The sequence below is a fragment of the Lycium ferocissimum genome, chromosome 3, assembly GCF_029784015.1.
Source record: "Lycium ferocissimum isolate CSIRO_LF1 chromosome 3, AGI_CSIRO_Lferr_CH_V1, whole genome shotgun sequence".
NCBI classification, from domain to species: Eukaryota; Viridiplantae; Streptophyta; class Magnoliopsida; order Solanales; family Solanaceae; genus Lycium; species Lycium ferocissimum.
In genome coordinates, this window is record NC_081344.1 from 70947497 (window position 1) to 70962348 (window position 14852).

General features: G+C 34.0%; 1 protein-coding gene and 1 pseudogene across 2 annotated transcripts; one reads left to right on the top strand and one right to left on the bottom strand.

Annotated features, from left to right (window-relative positions):
• Nucleotides 1–5578: 5578 nt before the first annotated feature.
• Nucleotides 5579–9820, top strand: LOC132050644 (GTP-binding protein SAR1A-like). Of its 2 annotated transcripts, XM_059441998.1 has the most exons (4): nucleotides 5579–5633; nucleotides 5705–5993; nucleotides 7365–7496; nucleotides 9289–9820. In XM_059441998.1, the coding sequence occupies exons 2-4, from the start codon at nucleotides 5865–5867 to the stop codon at nucleotides 9607–9609; spliced, it is 582 nt and encodes a 193-aa protein (XP_059297981.1). In that variant the 5' UTR covers nucleotides 5579–5633; nucleotides 5705–5864; the 3' UTR covers nucleotides 9610–9820. The 2 variants fall into 2 exon arrangements, with proteins under 2 accessions (XP_059297981.1, XP_059297980.1); XM_059441997.1 differs by lacking the exon at nucleotides 5579–5633 and having other exon boundaries at nucleotides 5668–5993.
• Nucleotides 9821–10843: 1023 nt separating this feature from the next.
• LOC132050645 (uncharacterized) lies at nucleotides 10844–14506 on the bottom strand (annotated as a pseudogene).
• Between the last annotated feature and the right edge of the window lie 346 nt (nucleotides 14507–14852).

Below are 14852 nucleotides of genomic sequence, written 5' to 3' on the forward strand. Positions count from 1 at the left end.
TGGACGACGCGGTAGAACATGTCGTCCGACATGTATACGGAAGGGTAAAGCTTGAGATGAAGCAATTTGGTATGAGTTCGCTCATGGTGTGGTTTAGAGGCTATAGACCAATATTGTTCAATAGTTTGAAGGCAAAATTGAATGACTAAAGAAGGAAGAACATAGTTATGGTGATTGATTTTTAATTCTTGTGGTTGGGTTTGTGGTGATACTATGTGTCGAATTATGACGGATGCATCCGAGGAAGAATTGTGGTATTCAAAAACAACCTCCATATAGCTAGATTCAAATATAAGAAGAAGTAATCTCAACCTAATATTAATATGGAGTACTATATAGCTAGGAGAATCCTAGACCAACTGATCAACTTAGGAACCTAAATTTGATAGGAATAAAAGATCCAAAAATTAATATATTTAAAGGAAAAAAACAAAGCTAAAGTAAACCGAAGACAATAATTTTCTACTTCAACGGAATTTTGTTGAGGACGAGTAACATATAATGAATTTACAATGAAAATAGCAAATGATTTTACTCTACAAAGCACCGAACAAACCCAATTAACAATCTCATGAACGAAAAAATCAAAGTAAATTCTGGTAAAAGCCTACAATCACACATGGAATGTCAATCAAACATAAAGCTCTTAGTTATTAATACCAATCTTTTAGTTAACTAAATATTATGTGTGCGTTTATATTTTAACTAAATATTATGTGTGTATATTTACAAAGTTAAATAAAAAAATTGGCAAAGCCGTTCCTGATGACACTAATTGATCTCTCTGCCATTGAATATAACAGATGCAAGCATCCCTACTATGTTTGTTATAAGTCGAAATCTACGTCACAAAGAAACAGTGAGTGCATTGATATGATGCATCAACTGACTTTAAATCTTCGATCTGACTCTGAATTAGTAAATCAAGCTTATGAAAGGGTAGGAGAATAAGTGCTTACAATGATAACCATTGTTCGACAATATGAGGAGCTTCTATCTCCTGTTTGTGAGCATTCTGAATACTCTTCTTCTGATTCTGATTCCAAAACAATTTCCAGGCTTCCTCTGTAATCAATTAATAGTTGATGGAGTATTTATATTACAACAAGTGTAACATTAGTGGTCAATTCAGTATTAACTTTTTTTTACTAAAAGGTAATGTTCGAGCCAATATATATATTCGCACCTCAGCTATATATTTCACTGGATATTCACTTACCTTCTATCAATACACATATCGGATAACTCTATCTTCGTTAGACAGATATAACAAAAACACTTTCCTTTTTTTTTTTTTTTTTTTTTGTCTATACGAGAATTGGAACCTCTGATCTCCCATAAGTTTATTCAATTTAAACATAACTTTGTTGGCAAATTCCTCGTACTAAAGTAATTTCTTTTTGTACGAAAACAATGTGGGTGATCAACCGTGTACTACTGCTCCCTAATATGAAAAGAGACCATGCGGATGTCGCTCTAATTTATTTTTATAGCTTAAAATCTAATGAAAGAACAAAAATATTGTGAGTGATAATACCTAATTGTCACTGCTGTGTTATCAACCAAGTGGACCTTGTTAGGGGGTGGGGCAGAATATCCAGGTTGAAATTTCTGCATCATTAACAAATATCCAATCAATAGAGTACTTTCATTTCTTGTGTCTTTTTTGTGCTTCTTTGTTTTCAAGTACAGTGCCTCAATAAAACACTAGCAAAATTTGAATATGCTCGAAGTTTATTGAAAACTTTGGAATTATTAAATAGAAGAGAACATTTGAACCTGTAAACAAATTTCACATGTTGTATTTCCCTTTTCATTGCACCATCTCTGTATGCAATCTCTGTGCGCGAACTACAAAATATCGAAAAATATGTGAATTGTGATTACTAAAAAGATATTTAAGGAATCCCACAACCCAAAAAAAAAAATATATTGAAGTTTGCATGTATTAAATTAATTTGGAGAAACTAAAATAGTTTGTTACCTTAACAGTTCCAGAGCATGCGCAAGGAGATTCCAAGTTAATACAACTTTCAAATTCTTGTTCATGGCAAATTCTACACAAATTAGAGATGAATTCATCATCCATATATATTACCAAGTCCCCCATATTTTTCTTGTTTCTCATAATCTCTAAATATTTCTCTGCATGCAAGTGATGTCTGGTTCTTCTTTCTCCAATTTGTTTTGTTCTTTCCTTCTTTCTTGTTTCTTTGTTTTTTTTTTTTCTTCCGGTCCCAATGTATAAATACACTGAGACTAAAAGAGAATAAACAAAGATTACTTTGGTTAGTTGTTAGTTCAATATGTCATATACCCATATTATATTTCCTCTATATTATTTTTTAAGAAACAAATTCGGTTGACAAAGTCATTGTCATATCACATGCATGTAACAATTCCTTATTAAGTGTAGGTTTTTAACGGAGTCAACTTACAGGTCATGTTGGAAAAATGAGTTTCAAAAGTGGGGAAGAAGTAATCTGGCTTTAATGGAGTAATCTCTATCCTTAAGGAATTTAAGCCTCCCACTTTGTTGTTACAGGGGATGGTGGCAGAATTCCTCAGGGATTTTACAAAGCCTCCGAAATTCGAATACCAGCAATTAATTAAAATTTTCCACAAGAATAGAATGTTGTGATTTGTAGTGAAAGCAATAGAGAGAAGAACAGAAAGTCTGTAATTGTCCATCTGTTTTGAAGCATTACCAGGTATTTATAATACCATAGGAATACAATTATCAGCAATGATATATATTCAAAGAGACTTTTCGTAACAGGCATATCTTTTAAGTGACTTTTTTTCTTCTTCTGAAAAGAGTGACTTTTTACTATGAAAAAAGTGACTTTCTTTTATGTAAAAGAGTGACTTTATTTTTTGAAAAAAATAACTTTCTTCCCTCTGAGCTAACCCATCAACACTAACTAATATAACAGGTCATACCTCTCTTTGACCTAATATAACAAGTATCGCCTTCTTGAAAGAGAAATGAAAGTATTAGGAGCTTTAATTCATCACGGAGCTTGGGACAAAGGAATTCATTCAAACTCGCTTGGTTTAAAAATCACGTTGTGTATAAAATTAATTATTTTTATGTATATATAATAGATATTGAATTCTATTAACCTTGATTAAAAGCTATAAGAAATAAGTCACTTCTTATAACATGAATTTTATATGATATTTTTCACACAAGTTGTGGCTCTCCCTGTATTATGTATAATAATACTAATCATTAAAAAAGTTGACCACGTCTAAGCCATAGTTCCGGCCCCCAACCCCACCCCAATTATACTTAAATCTCAATCAATATAATTAATCTGCATGCATGTGTTGAATAATTGCTGACGTGGAAATGGGAAAAAGGTCTTAACTTGGAAACCTACGCAATATTCTTATAATTTATTTAGCTTAAAAAGGAGAAAATAAAATTAGTTTACCCAGTCAAAGCATCCAATCTTATATGTACCTCCTTATTCCATTCGTGTAATTTATATAGAAGTCTTTTCCATTGGAGATGTCTAAAAGGTCTTAACTCGGGAACCTACGCAATATTCTTATAATTTACTTAGCTTGAAAAGGAGAAAAAAAAAATTAGTTTACCCAGTCAAAGCATTAAATCGTGCATGTGTTCCTTACTCCATTCGTTTAATTATATAGAAGTCTTTTCAATTGGAGATTTCTAAAAAGAAAATTTACATTATTTCACTAATAATAGTATTATTGTATATAATTAATGCACAAGAATAGAAATTTTTTTATTCTTGAATTTTAGGTTTTGATTTGACCTGTAATCCGAAAGCCTTGGAGCCATGTTGCTGTTTTGCTTGAATTGTAAATTGATAAAATAAAACTCAAAGTAGGGGCGTTGACTACGCAAGTATATACTACTTATAAGCTTTCTGTTCCTTAATGAAAAAAACTTAATGTTAACTATAGATTAAAAAAAAACAAGGCTTAAATCCTAGTTGAGTTGAAGCTAAAAAGTCATAATTATGAATAATGTCCAGAAGTTTCAACTTCTACATATTAAAATTTCATTATTATATATGCCATGAAATTATTTTCTGTTTTAGCAAAGCTTGATCTCTGCCCATTTACAACCCTTTGTCCCCAATAGTTTAGAATAACCCTAAACTAAAACAAAAAAGACAATTCACTTCTATGGGAACCCGCAAAGTCTATGTACCAATCACCCGCACACAGTCCAGAGGTGACTTTCACATCATTAGCCACTCCACACACAACCCAAGTGATGACTTTCATCTTTCACTTTCTCCACATACGTGCCATAATCTTTTTCCATCAATGTTGGAATTTGAACTTATATACTCCCTCCATTAATTTTTACTTGTCCACAATGGACTGTGCGCGTCTCTTAAAAAGTATCCCCTCCGGATCAAAAAGAGTGTTCACTTAGCCATTTGCACACCCCTTAAGAAAATACTAATTTCAAGACAAAAATAAATAATTTGACTAAACTACCCCTAATTAAATAAGTATTGGGATTTGATCACATAACACTTAATAGGGGCAAATCTGGAAAGAGAAGGTTAATTCTTTCTTGATTTGATAAGTGGACACTCTTTTTGACCCGAGAAAAAAAGGCTAAGTGAACATTCTTTTTTATCCGAAAGGAGTATTAAATGAAGTGCATCTATACCATAATACCATATTAATTGGTTTATATTCTCAATGCACTTGGAAAATGATTTGATAATGAGTAGTTAATGTTAACGGCAAAACAGAAAAAATAAGTATTTTTCTCTTAATATGCTGAAGTGGACAAGAAAAAATGATTTTTTTTTTAATATAGCGGGCAAGTAAACGTGAGCGCAGGAATTATGTTTGAACTCTATCAATTGTTCGTGGGATCTGAAAGTTCTTTAAAAATATGAGACTTTATTATAACAAGTACCTCAATTAATCACTTATGAAGTTTTGAGATATTCGAACTACTGCTTGTTTCAATTGAGCACCTGAGCACATGATAAAATGTTCTTATTAGATATTTTCGGTTTCAAATTTGAAAAATCTTTAGCGTGTGATCCCAAATGCCCATTACGTAGATAACTTAATCATATAAAAATATGTCATCTCCTTTAATTATATACATCATCCCCAATTGGAACATGCTAAGGTTTTGCAACTTATTGAAACTAATTCATATAATTAAAGGAGATGTCATGTTTTAAGTGATTAACTTATCTGCGTAATGAGAGTTTGAAAACACACACAAAAGAAAAAATTCCAAAATTTGAACTGAAAGTGTCTAACAGGAACACTTTATCACATATCCAAGTGTTCAATTACAACACCCCGTAGTTCGAGTGTCTAAATAAAACATACTGGCAAGTTTGAATGATGTCGGCATATTAAGCCATTTTTTAAAGTTTAATCTTTTATCTCGGTATAATGGGAAGAAAAAAAAAAAAAAAAGAGATTAGATTGGCATCTAAATTGATTAAATATAAAAAGCAATATTTTAATTTCAATTACTACTACCTATCAGCTATCGACCACAACCACTGGTTGTCAACCAGTAATAAACTGTCGATATTTTGACCAGAAAAACAAAAACAAAAAAACAAAAAAACAAAAAAAAAAACAAAATGTGACAGCAATAAATGACAGTTCAGATCCATCCACACAAAATTGTCTCTTTTCCACTAACGTTGTCAGTTGTCACCAACAAAAAAAATAGCTTCAATTTCATTGTTCCCATTATTAGCTTGCACCTAAACCCTAAACAATTCTTTAATCATCATTTAACAATGCAAATCTCACATTAATTAGCACCCCAGATCTGCTTTCTTGCATTATAATCCAGATTAGATCTTTCTTGAATTGTAAAAAACAAGAAAATGTTTTTGTGGGATTGGTTTTATGGAGTTTTGTCATCTTTAGGTTTATGGCAAAAAGAAGCTAAGATCTTATTTCTTGGTCTTGATAATGCTGGTAAAACTACTCTTCTTCATATGCTTAAAGATGAGGTAATCTTTTATTTTATTGTAATATTATGTTATGTTGTTTGATTGGGCACGGAGTTTAAAAAAAACTTTTGAAACATGTAAATCTATCTCATTAAAAGATTCTGTTTGAATCTTGAAAAGCGAAAAGTGAAAAGTGTCGCATAAATTAGGATAAAGGGAGTAGTATGTTATGTTGTTTGATTGGGCATGGAGTTTAAGGAATCTTTGAAAAATGTAAATCATCTTATTAATGGAAGAATGAGAAGTTTAAGGTTAAATTGTTTCGAATTATATAAAGTTAGCATCTTTTTTGTTTTGGGACAGATGGTGTTGTTATAATGAATCTTTGAGAAAACTTGAATTGAATTTAATGAGCAAATGTGTGCTGAGAATTCATATTGGGTGTAGTTGAATGATTGTGGCCTAATTGTCTTGATTTATCATAATTATGTTATGGTGTTGATTTGGCACTGAATTTAAGAAAAACTTTTGAAACATGTAAATCATCTTATTAATGACAATATGAGAAGTTTAAAGCTAAATTGTTTTTAAATGTAGAAAGTTTGACATTTTTTTTTTTGGGACAGACTACAAAAGACATAAATTTGAGACGAATGTTGTAACTATAATGGATCTTTGAGAAAACTTGAGCTGAGTTGAATTGAGCAAATGTGTGCTGAGGTTTCATATTGTGTGTAGTTGATTGATTAGTTGGTGTCTAATTGTCTTGATTTATCATAAAAAGGATCGTCTTTGGTTTGATTATTTTCTCATAATATGTTATGTTGTTTGATTGGGCGCGGAATTTAAGATATTCTTGACATAAGTAAATCATCATCAAATTAATGGCAGAATGAGAAGTTTAGAGTTAAATTGTTGACAGGTGGAGTAATTATAATGAATCTTTGAGAAAACTTGAATTGGGTTGAAATGAGCAAATGGATGCTGAGGATTCATATTGCGTGTAGTTGATTGATTGATTGTGGTCTAATTGTCTTGATTTATTATAAAACATTGTCTCCGTTTTGATTATTTATTTATTGGATTTCATTAATTACAGAGTTTATGTTATGTTGTTTGACTCGGCACGGAGTTTAAGAAAAACTTTGAAACATGTAAATCATCTTATTAATGGCAAGATGAGAAGTTTAAAGCTAAATTGTAAAGCTCGCATTTTTTTTTGGGATACACTAACAAAGACATCAATTTGAGACGGATGGAGTAATTACAGTGGATCTTTGAGAACACTTGAACGGAGTTGAAGTGAGAAAATGGGTGTTGAGGATTCATATTGTGTGTAGTTGATTGATTGCTTGGTGTTTAATTGTCTTATGTTATCATAAAATATTGTCTCTGTTTTGATTATTTTTTTTTATTGGATTTTAATGACAGAGGTTGGTTCAGCATCAGCCAACTCAGTATCCTACATCTGAAGAGTTGAGTATTGGGAAAATAAAGTTCAAAGCTTTTGACTTGGGAGGTCATCAGATCGCTCGTCGAGTCTGGAAAGATTACTATGCCAAGGTATGATATGCGTATTAAATGTTGATAACCATTTTTCTCTATAAGTCTAATTCTGCATACAGGGGCAGAACTTGTCTTGCACCATTCGGTGATTGTGCTGAATCTTTCTGTCAAATTAGAAATATATCAATACTTGAATTTTGTAACCTGATCATTTTTTATGCTTTAATGGAAAGAAATAATGAAAAGGATTTTTTTTTAATAACCCAAAAGTACAGAAAACTCAAAATTGCCTTTTATATCAACTGTACTGGATATTTGGATCAATCTTCATGTAATTGCATCAGATCCACGTGTTCTGTAACACATCTTAAGCATTTTGCTGGTCTGAAGTTTGTCTTGCGGAGTTTTGGTGCTTTGAAGTATGTGGAGTTTTTTTTTTTTTTTTTCCTTTGCTGAAACTTAAAAGTTTGACAAGCTTAACATGGTTAGTGCAAGATTATATAACCGCACACTTAGAGGTGCCAATCTTCGAAAGCTACTGCCTTTTTTTGTCTCTATGGAGATTTGAACTCTGGTCTCACCCACTTCATTGTGTCATTGACCACAATTTAGAAACTATTCAATTCAGTATCCTCATTACCCTTAATTACATGATTTGTTGGGACACCATTGTGGGAGTACACTGGGTTTTTTGTTGTTGTTGGGACACCACCACCAAAATAAAAATGCATATGGAACCCTCACTACCACTCATTTAAAAGGATAATTTTTGTACTTTGCATATATTTGGGTATGCCGAGGGTCTACCGGAAACAGCCTCCCTACCTCCCAAGGTAGGGATAGGGTCTGCATACATTCTACCCTCCCCAGACCCCACTATGTGGGATTTCACTGGGATGTTGTTGTTGTTGCATATATTTTGCCTTACATTTCAAAAGTCTTCTTTAATTTTTAAATTTCGTATGCAGTTAAACATGGTCACATAAAATGAGATGGAGGGAGTAAATGATATAGGAAGGAAATGACAAGTTAAAAAAGTATTTCATATTGGTTTGACCTAAATTTATTTTTTCCTTAAGACTCCACTTTCTCTTCATAAATTGCTCTGTATGCTTGCTAATTTTTAAAGGAAAATCATAACACAAGAACAATGAGCAGTTGGTGTCCCCAAGGTTAAAAGAATTACACGTTGCTATCCTGATTTAAGGTCTATGTTGTCCCTTTTCCCTCAAGGTTACAAGCCACGATATCTTTCCATCTTTGATTGCTTTATAGTCTACTGTTTGCCTAACTGTGCTTACACTTTTTTTTCTTTTTGTTTTCTTTTTTTCTTCGGAGTTGGGTAATTAAATGGCAGAGGAAATTATGAATATTCTTAGACCAGTTGCCCTTGGTCTCACCAAATGCCAAATTTACTCGTTGTAATCCATATTTTAGTGGACCTTTTAGTCCAATTCTGCCTTAATGTACCCTTTTCTCTATTTCAAAAAATTCCGCCTTAATAAACAAAAGACAAAATCTCCTCATGCATAATGTTTATTTCCCCTCTTTTGATAAATTATAATGTGTTAATGCCTTAGCGGTTGGACCTTTTATCTTTTTCTCTATTCGTTTATTTTATGGAAGTGGATAAAAGTGCCCCTAAAGTGTGCGTAGGACACAGGTTGTTCTGATGGTTAGGTTTTTTATTCTTGGAAGTAGCATATGCTGAAGAGCAGATGGAAGCTCAGGACTAAAATAGTCACAAACCAACATCCAGGGACTAAATCGCATGTCTTATGGAAACATTACCTACTCCAGTACAGTTTTCTCTTTTTATGTTAATCGGCTTGAGTTGCTGTTTGCACAGGTTGATGCAGTTGTATACCTGGTTGATGCATACGACAAAGAGCGATTTGCAGAGTCGAAAAAGGAACTAGACGCACTTCTTTCTGATGAATCCCTTGCTACTGTCCCCTTCCTCATTTTGGGAAACAAGATAGACATACCATATGCAGCCTCAGAAGATGAATTGCGTTACCACCTTGGCTTGACCGGTGTCACTACTGGCAAGGGTAAAGTGAATCTTGCTGATTCTACCGTTCGGCCTTTGGAGGTATTTATGTGCAGTATTGTACGGAAAATGGGGTATGGTGATGGATTTAAGTGGGTATCTCAATACATAAAATAGAAGTTCAAAGAGATCGCATCCTTGTTATGCTGTAGATCAGCATTTTTGGAAAAGATTGGTTTCACCAGATATTTATTCATTTGTTTTTCGAACTGATCAGCTCTTCTATTACTACTATTTTGTATCCTTTGGTATCTTCGTAGTTTGATGAGAAGATATTGCTATTTCTGTAAAATTCACATGTAGCTGGAAATTGCTATCTACATATTCTTGACTTAAATCGTACCTATTTTTGTTTTACATATATTGTTCAATTGTGGCTTATTTTTTCATACGAAACATATGACTAAAACGTCTAGTGTTCATTATTACATCGATGATCATTATTCCAGGGTAGTAAATTATTGCAATCTTAGCTTGAGATTTGAGAAGAACTCGACCAAATCATACGATGTTTTATTTTGAAAACAATGCAGAGAAGCTGCGAGAATAAGAGTTCGAAATTATTTGTGTAAAAATTACGAGGCAAGGCCTATGTATCTATAGCCAATGGATGTGTGTAAAAGACGATTCTCAATGGGCAGTTTGCACTATTGTCCTTCATACAGACTGGTCTTTAATATTTGGCCCTCAATTCGCTAGTCTTTAATTTTTGTCCTTCGCTTAAAAAGGGGGTCAAAAATATCCCCAAGTTCTGGGTTCGAAACTCAGTAAAGTAAAAAATAATAATATTTTCGCAAGGCATAGTGTTCTATGAACATATGCCTATTCTGGCGAAGTTACATAAAATCTATGCCGGAGACGGCAGACTTTGTCTTGTAAGGCGAACTTTTTGTTATGTCTTCAGACAAAGTCTGACACATAAGGCAGACTTTTTGCAAAAGTCTTGTCTTGCAAACTTTTTTTTTTTTTTGTGACATTGAGGAGGTTCGAACCTAGAACCTCAGGTATTTTCGACCACCTTTTTCAGCCAAGGGCAAAATTTAAAGACCAACAATTTGAGGGGCAGAAATTAAAGACCACCCAACAGAAGGGTAATCCGCGCAAAAAAATGTAAATTAGATACTAAATTTAACACTGTACATGTAGTGCAAAGAGAGTATAATGATAAGTGGATAAAACTAAGTAACAAAATTTTCCCAGCTAGCAGTGGTAAATACTTATTTCCCCCATGTGTACAATGATATAGGAGCAGATTCATTTTCTATTTTTTGGTTTCCCACCCAGTGTTCAGGTCTGCATTGGGGCCTCAACTTGTCCGAATTCTCATCACGTTAGACCCATTAAGGGGAAAGCACTCCCTAACAGGATTTTCTTTCATATTCAGGGCTTGAACCCGAGAATTGCTGAGCCAGTGGCATAACATCTCAAATTATTCTCTTTTCTATCCCCTAAGATTCAACAACTCAATGCTTCATAGTTCACTGGAATTGGTTGATTAAATCCAGCTTGAGACAACAAATTCCCAACGATCGTAAGTTCTCTGCAGAACGCCCCCTTGAATACTGTCGCGTTTGTAACATTTGTGTTACACATATCTGAATCAAGAATTTCAGCTCTAGATTGTTTAGGTTCTTGAATTTGCTGCTGTTGCATTGAAACAGTGCCAAAAGTTTCAGTTCTTGATTGTTGGAGTTGTTCTTGATTTAGCTGAACTTGTTGCTGCATCAGTTGTAATGCAGCAGCAGCCTTCTTTCTCTGCTTCTCAGCCGCTTCTTCGTCCTTGATTGTCGTCGTCAAACTTCCATAACCTCTCTGTATCATTCTATACAACATCAAAGCTGACATCTTTGCTCTATCCTTAACAGAATCTACATCTTGTTCATCTGCAAACTCGCACCTTTCTACAAAACTCGTCGATTTATCAGGCTTGTGTCTTAAAGTTAACAACAAATGTGCTCTTTCCAGTTCTGGTCTTGAACAACCCCCCTTCAAACCAATCAATGCATAGTAATCCACATTCCCCGTTTCACCATTTCCAACTCTCTTCTTCAATTCTTGAATTTTCGTAGCCAATGAACAAAGCCTCCCTGGAATCTCCCTGTATGCCACGTTTTGATGGCGTTTCCATATTGGTCCTTGTAATTTCCTATCTCGTAGAATTGAATTATACAAGAGTTTTAAGTGCTCCAAATCGTGAAGGCTATCGGGCAAGCATCTTATAGTTTCAAATAATGCTGCTCTAGTTCTAAGTGCATTAATACAAGAAGGGTCCAATGCTAGGGTTCGATTGCAATCAGCTATTGCCTCTGCAATTCGACCAGAGGAACGATAAGCAGATGCTCGATGCATATAGCATTCGGCCATAAACCCCTGAGGGGCCCCACGACGACCATCCACAATTTTCGAAAATGCCTAATAGCTTCTGAGTAAAGACCAGCATCAAGAGCTGCAATTGCAGCAGTTTTTCGTCGTAAGAGTAGCTTGATATGACTGAGAAGTTGAGAGATTGTCTCCGACTCGGTTATTGGCATAGTCGTGCAGCAATTTTTGCCTGAGAAGACCGGAAATTTGGCAAACGAGAAGCTATCGTCAGACCAACAAATGCTCTCGCGTCGAAATGCATCCGTAGCAAGGCGTTTTCCGGTTTGTAACAAAACCATTGCATCTTCCATTAGGCCCAGATGGCAACAAGCTTGTCCCAAGACCAAGTACCTGTTGAGACATCACATAATTAAGAACTAATTAAAAGCGTGTTTTCTCTAACAACTTGAACTTTTAAATGAGATGATCACATAACAAGTAACCTCCTAGGTACAAATCCTTGGTAGAAAGAGCACCTACCAGACACTTTCCGGCCCTCTCTTAAAAATAGCCCCTGTCAATGGAGTATCAAATTCCCACAGGTAAAACTCCATGATAGTGTCCACATGTGGAATTTGAAACTCTTAAAACATGACTATTTTTCAATTAAAAGGGCTGGAAAGTGACTATTTGTGAATTTTATCCCAAATTTCATCGCCGCTTAAAAAGCAAAAAATATCTCCACGTGTTCAACTCATAAAAAAAAAAAAAATTAGGCCCACACATTTGTGGCCACTGTCAATGGAGTATCAAATTCCACATGTAAAACAATGTGACAATGTCCACATATGGAATTCAAAACTCTAAGGTGCCGTTTGGCCATAAATATCAAAAACAAATTCACTTTTTTTGGAATTTTTGAAGTTGGAGTTGTGTTAGGCCATATTTTTTGAAATTGTAATTTTTGGTGAATTGTAGTGTAAAAAAGTGAAAAAAGTGAAAAAAATTTGAAAAACAAGTTTTTCTTGTTTTTGGTATTCCGGAATCAGAATATTTACGGCCAAACGCCTAAAAGTAAAAAAAGTGAAAAAAAATTCCGGAAAAAAGTGAATAATTTTTATGGCCAAACGGCTACTAAGACTGTGGCTATTTTTACAAGGGCTGAAAAGCGGCTAAATCTCATCGCCACCCAAAAAGCAACAAATATTTCCACGCGTTTAGACCCATGAATAAGAACCAGATTGACAAGAGGGGGTTGCTCAGATGGTAAGCACCCTCCACCTCCAATCCGAAGGTTGTGTGTTCGAGTCACCAAGAGAGCAAAAGGGGAGCTCTTTGGAGGGAGGTGAAAAAAAAAAAACCATACTCACACATGACAGGGCATGTCGAGACATAATACAATTAAGTACTAATTAAAAGTGCGCTCTGTCTAACAGCTTACCTCCATTGACCTTCTTTATTGTAATTCTTGTTGAGGCTAGCCATAACCCTCCTCTTCAAATCAGATATAGAGAAGCACTTGAAGTTTGGCTCAACACCATAAGAAATGAGCCTAATTTGCTCCTTTGAGCTATCAAATGAACCAGAAGAAGAGGTAGAAGATGTATCATCATTGGGCATTTTAAGACTAGGAATATAATCCTGTAACATATAGGCTACATCCTTATAACACCTTAAATAGAGCAAACATCGAGCCTTTAACTCTAAGGCAATTTCAAAACGTGGAGAAATTGCAAGTGCAGCTTCAACAAGGCTAAGAGCTGAAGCAATCTCTTTTAGTTCTTGAGTGGCAATGAGAATTTTGGCATCTCTGATATATTTTTCCACAATCTGAAACAAAAAATACAGAGCATAGTTAGTCGAAGTTCAAGATTTTGAGTTTGTGAATTTTGAATTCTAGAAAATACAGCTTAGTGTTAGACCTATCTATAATAACCATAAATACAGTCAGACCTCCGTATAACAACCATCCTCTATAACAATATTTCTCTACAACAATCACGTTTTCTGTGGAACCGATCTTTCATGTTCTGTTATAGTAGCCAAAAAATATTGGGACAGACGATGTTGTTATAGAGATATTTGACTATACATGTTTATGTAGGCGAAGCTCTAGCTCCGCCTCTTCATAACTATGATATGCAATTATGTATGACAGTGAATAAAATGAAAATGGGTAAAATCAAGAATGTGTTTTAAACAAACAAATATAAGGTTTTGCGCCAAAACTATTAAATTCTACCGAACCCATAGGCGAAACTCTAGCTCCGCCCCTGAGCATAACTAACTATATATGCAATTATGTAAGGAAATGAATGAAATGAAAATGGGTAAAATCAAGAATGTGTTTGTTTTTATTTTATTACCTTTTTGTTGCTAATCCACCAGTGTTTCTTTTCTCCATTGGCAAGAAATGGAGGAGATGCAGCCATTGTTAATGTACAAGGATCAACCATCAAAATTCTAAATGCCAACAAAATATTCTTGATTTTGGGCTAATGAGTATATCTCTGTTTACATAAATATCTTCATATTTTGAGAGGAAAATATGTAAATATAGTGATAGAGATATGGAAAATGGAAAAATAACTAGTTAGTGCATGAATATACAGTGCCAGCTTTAGAGAGAAAAGCCTTCTGTTTCATCGCTGGCAAACCACGCTTTCACGCCAGAATCTCTCTCTCTGTAAAGACTTTTTCTATCAGTCTATAATTATAGACTTGTGTAGATGTATGTATTTAGTTATTTATAAATTATAAATACAATAGTGTAAATACTTTTACATAAAATATTGTCTATCAATAGTTAGCTTTTAATGTAATCCTTCCAGAGTAAATACATTTTACACTGTCCGCCAACAAAAACGAAATTGTTCTTCTATAAGCAATCATCCATAATACTCTCTCCTTACATTTTACTTGTCATGTATTGACTTAGCACACTTATTAAGGAGCCAAAAATATAATGAAAATTTTATTATATGATCAACCCTAATTATTACTCCCTCCGTCCCATATTAGTTGTCCACATTATTAAAAATATGCGTCCCAAAATACTT